Here is a 5,873-nt window from a genome sequence, read left to right on the forward strand (position 1 = left end):
CTTCAGAAGCTGGAGAGGTAGCATGGAGGGTAGGCCGTTGTTCTTGCATGTAGATGGATGGTGGTTTGAATCCGGCATCCCATATGGTCTCCTAGCCTGTCAGGAATGATTTCAGATCACAGAGCCAGGAGTAGTCCCTGAACGCTGCCCCAGTGTGACTGAAAAAAACCAAAAGAGAATAATAAATTAAAATATCTTCAATTCTGTTTTCCTTTTTTTTCTGTGTTCTTTTTTTCTTTCTCTTGGTCTTCTTCTCCTCTTCTTTCGCTTCTTACTTCTCTTCTATTTTCTTCCTCTTCTTTTTCTTTCTCCTCTCTTCATTTTCTTCTTCCTCTTCTACTTTTTCTTCTTCCTCTTATCTTCTTTTCCTTCTCTCTCCTATTCTTCCTCTCTTTTTCTTCCTCTTCCACTATCTTTCTCCTTTTCTTCTTCCCCCTCCTCCTCCGCTTTTTCCTTCCTGTTCTTTCTTTTTTTCTTTTATTCTTCTCCTTTTTCTCTTCCTCTGCTCACGCTTTCTTCAACTCTTCTTTTTTTTTTTTTTTTTTTTTTTGGTTTTTGGGCCACACCCTGTGACGCTCAGGGGTTACTCCTGGCTATGTGCTCAGAAGTTGCTCCTGGCTTCTTGGGGGACCATATGGGACGCCGGGGGATCGAACCGCGGTCCGTCCTAGGCTAGCGCAGGCTAGGCAGGCACCTTACCTCCAGCGCCACCGCCTGGCCCCTCTCCAACTCTTCTTAATATTGTCTTCCTGAGTATCTGAGACTCCAATGATTCCTACGTTATTTCTGTTGAGTATATCAAAGACTTCAATTTTCAATTGCTCACGTTGTATTTATTTATTTTGTTTTTGTTTTGGGGGGGTCACACCCAGCAGTGCTCAATGGTTCCTCCTGGCTCTATGCTCAGAAATTGCCTCTGGCAGGCACAGGGAACCATATTGGATGCCGGGATTGAACCACTGTCCTTCTGCATGCAAGGCAAACACCCTACCTCCACACTATCTCTCTGGTCCCTGATCATTTGCTTTAAGGTTCTTTTCCAGTCTCTTGTGCTGTATGGTTTTCTGCATCTCATTCTCTGGTTCACTGACACAGTCCTCAGCTGCTATTACTCCCTTGGAAAGGGTTTTCATTGAGGTGTTCATTTCATCCACTGAGATTTTCAGACCTTTATTTCAGTTGTGAGTTCTGTCACTATGGTCTGTTCAGATCGATCTATGCTTGCTTTGAGTTCTTTAAGCATCCTCCATATTAATACTCTAAACTCCTTATCCAAGAGGCTTTTCAGTCATTTTCATTTTCTATTTGTGGTGTTGTCATGCATTGTTTTCCATTGCAGCCCTTTAATAGTGGTGTTTTACTATGTGCTGTGCTGAGTTCGTGGGTTAGAAGATTCGGACTGCACGGAGAGAAGCTGAGCAGCTGTGCTCCACTGGCTCCACCTTATTGGGTGGGGCTTGTACCAGGTTTAGGTCCTGGAGTTTATGTTCAATGGCGTCTTCTTGGTTGTCCTGGGCAGAAAAGCAAACAGGGAGCCAGGCAGCAGTCTTTTTTTGTGGGGGCAGCAGTCTTTTATAATGGCTCTCTGGGTTTGGGCCCAGGGAGATAGTGTTCGGTGGCTTCTTCTTTGCTGTCTTGAGCAGGAAAGCCTATGCACACTTTTGATGGAATTCTTGAGAATTTTATTTTTAATACAAGCATTTTTATTTTTTTCCTGGCATAAGATAGTTTCCTCAGGAAAAGAAACACCTGAAATGCTCTATTAATGCCTCATTTTTCATGGGAAGGTTAAAGAATCATTTACATATTCCATTCAAGTTTTGTTGCCCACACGTAGTCTCCACGTAGTGGCACCAGTGTGCAGTGTACACCAGGGGCACACTTGCACCCAGAATCTGCTGAAACTTCAAATATATTAGGCATATTCTCTACTATATAAGCTGACTCCCCAACCACTACACCCAGGATACTCAGGGTTCAGTTAGGGAACCTCCAGACCATTCTTGGCAGTGCTGACTTGTACGTGCATTCTTTCATTCTTGGTGGACTCAGCTAGCCCTGGTGATACTTAAGACTCTACTGGGATCTGGCATTTGTGGCTCAGAAACTTTGACCAATTTAGTCCTTGGAATAGGGTTGGGGATCAACTGAACACCAGCATCCCAACCCAAGAATTGTAGATGACAATAGTGACATGGGAGGCAGAAAACCAGAGGACATGAACAGAGATTAGAGCCACCAGAGACAGGAGTTTGAGAACCATCTCTACGTGACTGGTGGGAACCATTCGGATCTTTATGCCATTGGATAGCCCTTGAGAAATGATACACAAATGACTCAGTTGAGGGGGCCTAGAGACATTTGCTTTAGCCCATGGGTCCCCAAACTATGGCCCACCCACAGGACACAGGAGGCCTACCTAGGACATTTTTCCAGCCTGTTGGATTTATCTGCTGCTGCTGCTGCCTGTCCTGCTTAGAAGCTGACTCATCCTGAGCCTGAAGTGCACGTGTGAGATGTGTGCTGCACTCTGCAAATTTGCACTTCTCTCTCTCTACTCTGAAGTTTGTTGATTAAAATGTACTTTTTCTTTGTTTTAAATATTGTATTTGTTTCATTTTTTTCTTCAAAATAAGATGTTTGAAGTGTGCATAGAAAAGTGTTCTTTTCTTTTCTTTCTTTCTTTCTTTTCTTTCTTTCTTTCTTTCTTTCTTTCTTTCTTTCTTTCTTTCTTTCTTTCTTCTTTCTTTCTTTCTTTCTTTCATTCTTCTTTCTTTTTCTTTCTTTCGTTCTTTCGTTCTTTCTTACTTTCTCTCTTTCTGTCGTCCTTTCTCTTTCTTCCTTTCTTTCTTCCTTTCTTTCTTTCTTTCCTTCCTTCCTTCCTTCCTTCCTTCCTTCCTTCCTTCCTTCCTTCCTTCCTTCCTTCCTTCCTTCCTTCCTTCCTTCCTTCCTTCCTTCCTTCCTTCCTTCCTTCCTCCTTTCTTCTTTCTTTCTTTCTTTCTTTCTTTCTTTTTCTTTCTTTCTTTTCTTTCTTTTCTTTCTTTTTCTTTCTTTCTTTCTTTTTTTTTTGATTCACACCTGGCAGCGCTCAGGGGTTACTCCTGGATCAACTCTCAGAAATAGCCCCTGGCAGACACAGGGGACCATATGGGATGTGGGATTTGAACCACTGTCCTTCAGCATGAAAGGCAAATGCCTTACATCCATGCTATCTCTCCAGCCCCGTTCTTTTCTATTTTTAAAAAAAATTCATTTTCACTTTATTTATTTATTGATTCATTGATTGATCAATTGATTTCTGGGCCACACCCAGAAGGACTCAAGGGTTATTCCTGTCTCTGCACTCAGAAATTGCCCCTGGCAGGCTTGGGGACCACAAAGCTGCCACCTGCCTAAGCCTATAGGTGTCCCAAATGAGTGGCACAGGCTCAAATCACCCTCAAAGACTGAGTGCTCTCCAGACACTCAGGTCTGGTTCTCGCTGATGGCACTGGATGGACTGACTCTTACATATCCACCTATGAGACCAGTCTGCCCTCCCATTACATGTTTCCTTTTCTTTTCATGGAGATCAATGTGAATGACAGTCTTTCACAGTTATTTTTAAGATTCACAGTGACAGGGAATTAGGGCCATTCCACACTAGTGTTGACCTCCCTCTGCCACTGTTCCCAGCATGCATCCCATACCTCCACCCTTAGCCCCCTGGACTGCTAGTGTAACAGGCCCCTTTTGTGTATAGCTTGTTGTATTTTGGGTCTCTTGATTCTATTTTTGTTGAATTTGGGTTTGGTTTTTAGGTCTGATCCTTTTTATTTTCCTCTCAATGCTCATGATACCGCTTTGACCTGGTACCATACACTTTTTTTTAATTAAGTCTCTTTATTACCAGCACACTGTACATCATAAGACTCAACCACAAGTCACCAAGTGCTTCAACATTATTCCCATAGGACACTCAAGGAGGAAGAGAAGGAAAAAGCTCTGACCGAAAAATAAGGCACAAGCCTCTCGGTGAATGTCCCAGTGAGTGTGTGTATGTGGGTCTTCTTGCTCATGTTGTAGAAGGAAATCTCCCCCAACTCGTAGTCCAGAAAAACTCCAATGCAGGCAACTGCTGCTTTCCACATCGGAAAACCGGGTAGGGTCAGCGACACGGTCACGGGCACCTGCCAGCAGCCATTGCTCGGGGTCTGCGCGGCCCAAGTGTCCCTGGAGAAGGCCTCGGTGCACACGCCCAGACACCAGACCCCCAAGCCGCGGATCTCCACCTGCCAGAAGTGCCGGCCACCCCCAAAGCCCGGGGCCCCCAGGACAGCCACGCGGGAGGTGAAGGCACGGGGGCGCATCCCGGGGCTGGGCTGGGCGCCCTCCTGGCAGTAGCTGGCGGTTGTCTGGTGGGAGATCAAGAGATCCGAGTGAGCAGTCTCAGGGTCCAGCGTCAGGTGCACCTGGAACTTGGCCCTCATGTTGTCCAAGCCGATGTAGCTGGGGGCAGAGAGAGACTCTCCCCTTTGTGCTCCAAGGAAGGGGCCTCAGGGAACTCCAGACTCTGGTGCTGCCTCCAGGCCAGGTGCAGGGCTGCAGCGTCCTGGAGCAGGTGGGCATCTGCCTGCAGACAAGCCTTCTGCAGCGCCATGAGCAGCTCCTTCCCGGTGCAGGCTTCCCTGGACAGCTGCTGTTTGGTTTTCAGCACGTGTCGGTAAATACCGGCTTTTTGGTGAACCAGCTTCTTCCCCATGGAATAGTCCTGTTTCCTCAAGAACTGCGCCAATTGGCTGCCTTCTTGGGTCACATTTTGCTTCTGCAGTTTCAGCTGGCCTTTCAGCTCGGTGAACTCGGCGTCGTTCCTTTCCAAGGCCCTCACTGCCTCCTTCAGCTGCTCTCCCAGCTGCCCTAGGCAGCTCTTAAGCTTCGCCCTGTGATGAGCAGCAGCTTCTGCGATGGGTGTCAGGACGTGGGCCCGGTGGTCAGGGGAGGCAGTGCACTGGCCACACAGCAGCTCCAGGTCGTCCTCGCAGAACAGGCTCAGGACTTGCTGGTGCCTCTCACAGAGGCCTCTGCCCTCTTCTTCCTCTTCTACTTCCTCTTCATTTTCTTCCTTCTCACTGTTCTTCTTCCTCATGCACAGAATCTGCTGGACCAGGTCAATCAACCCCCAGCTGCGTGTTCTTCTGGGGGTGCCCATCTGTGCAGGGGTGCAGGCACACGGGGCAGGGCAGGACGTCGTGCAGATGCTCCCAGCGCTGCTGCAGGCACGAGCCACAGCAGTTGTGGCCACATTCCAGGGTCACAGGCTCCTGCAGGAAATCGTGGCACAAGGGGCAGCAGGCCTCTGCGCATAGCTCAGCCAGGGAGGCCGCCAGGGCCATGGTCAAACCCGCTGCCACTGGCAAAGGCAAGCCCGGGACTGTGCAGCAGGAGGGGACTGCTCAGCTCTGCTTCTCTATTCTTGCCAACCTTCCGCAGGGCCTGGAGGGGAAGCTGCAGTTCGTCCTCTAGTCGGTAGACGGCACCACTCCAAGGAGAGTTGGAAACCTAAGGCAATGTTGGGATAAAAATGAAAATACAGATTGTGGAAAACTGATAAATCGACGAGGTTCCCAAGAAGACCTAGCAGACCCTAAGCAGAGGATCAATGTCTAAACTCTTAATTATAATAGTTCCTCATTATCCTGTACTCTGTCTTAGAGCCAGGTACAAAGATGACCTGACTTGCTGCTTCCCCCAACACCCCTTTAGTGCACTTAACTGGAAGGTCTTCCCCACCCCTGCTGGCAGCTTTCAACTCACCTGGATCCTGAGGTTGCACTCGCTGTCAGGTGTGGGCTCAGAGTTGGGTCCAAGGCAGGGAGGATGTCTGCACCCCTCCT

General features: G+C 47.9%; 1 protein-coding gene across 1 annotated transcript; it reads right to left on the minus strand.

Annotated features, from left to right (window-relative positions):
- Positions 1 to 1,385: 1,385 nt before the first annotated feature.
- On the minus strand, positions 1,386 to 5,372 carry LOC126007159 (tripartite motif-containing protein 75-like). Its single transcript, XM_049772639.1, is given in 5 exon segments — positions 1,386 to 1,511; positions 3,990 to 4,489; positions 4,492 to 5,076; positions 5,110 to 5,159; positions 5,161 to 5,372. Coding segments are annotated over 5 exon segments (1,473 nt in total).
- Positions 5,373 to 5,873: the final 501 nt, after the last annotated feature.

This window comes from Suncus etruscus, chromosome 4 (genome assembly GCF_024139225.1).
Source record: "Suncus etruscus isolate mSunEtr1 chromosome 4, mSunEtr1.pri.cur, whole genome shotgun sequence".
NCBI classification, from domain to species: domain Eukaryota; kingdom Metazoa; phylum Chordata; class Mammalia; order Eulipotyphla; family Soricidae; genus Suncus; species Suncus etruscus.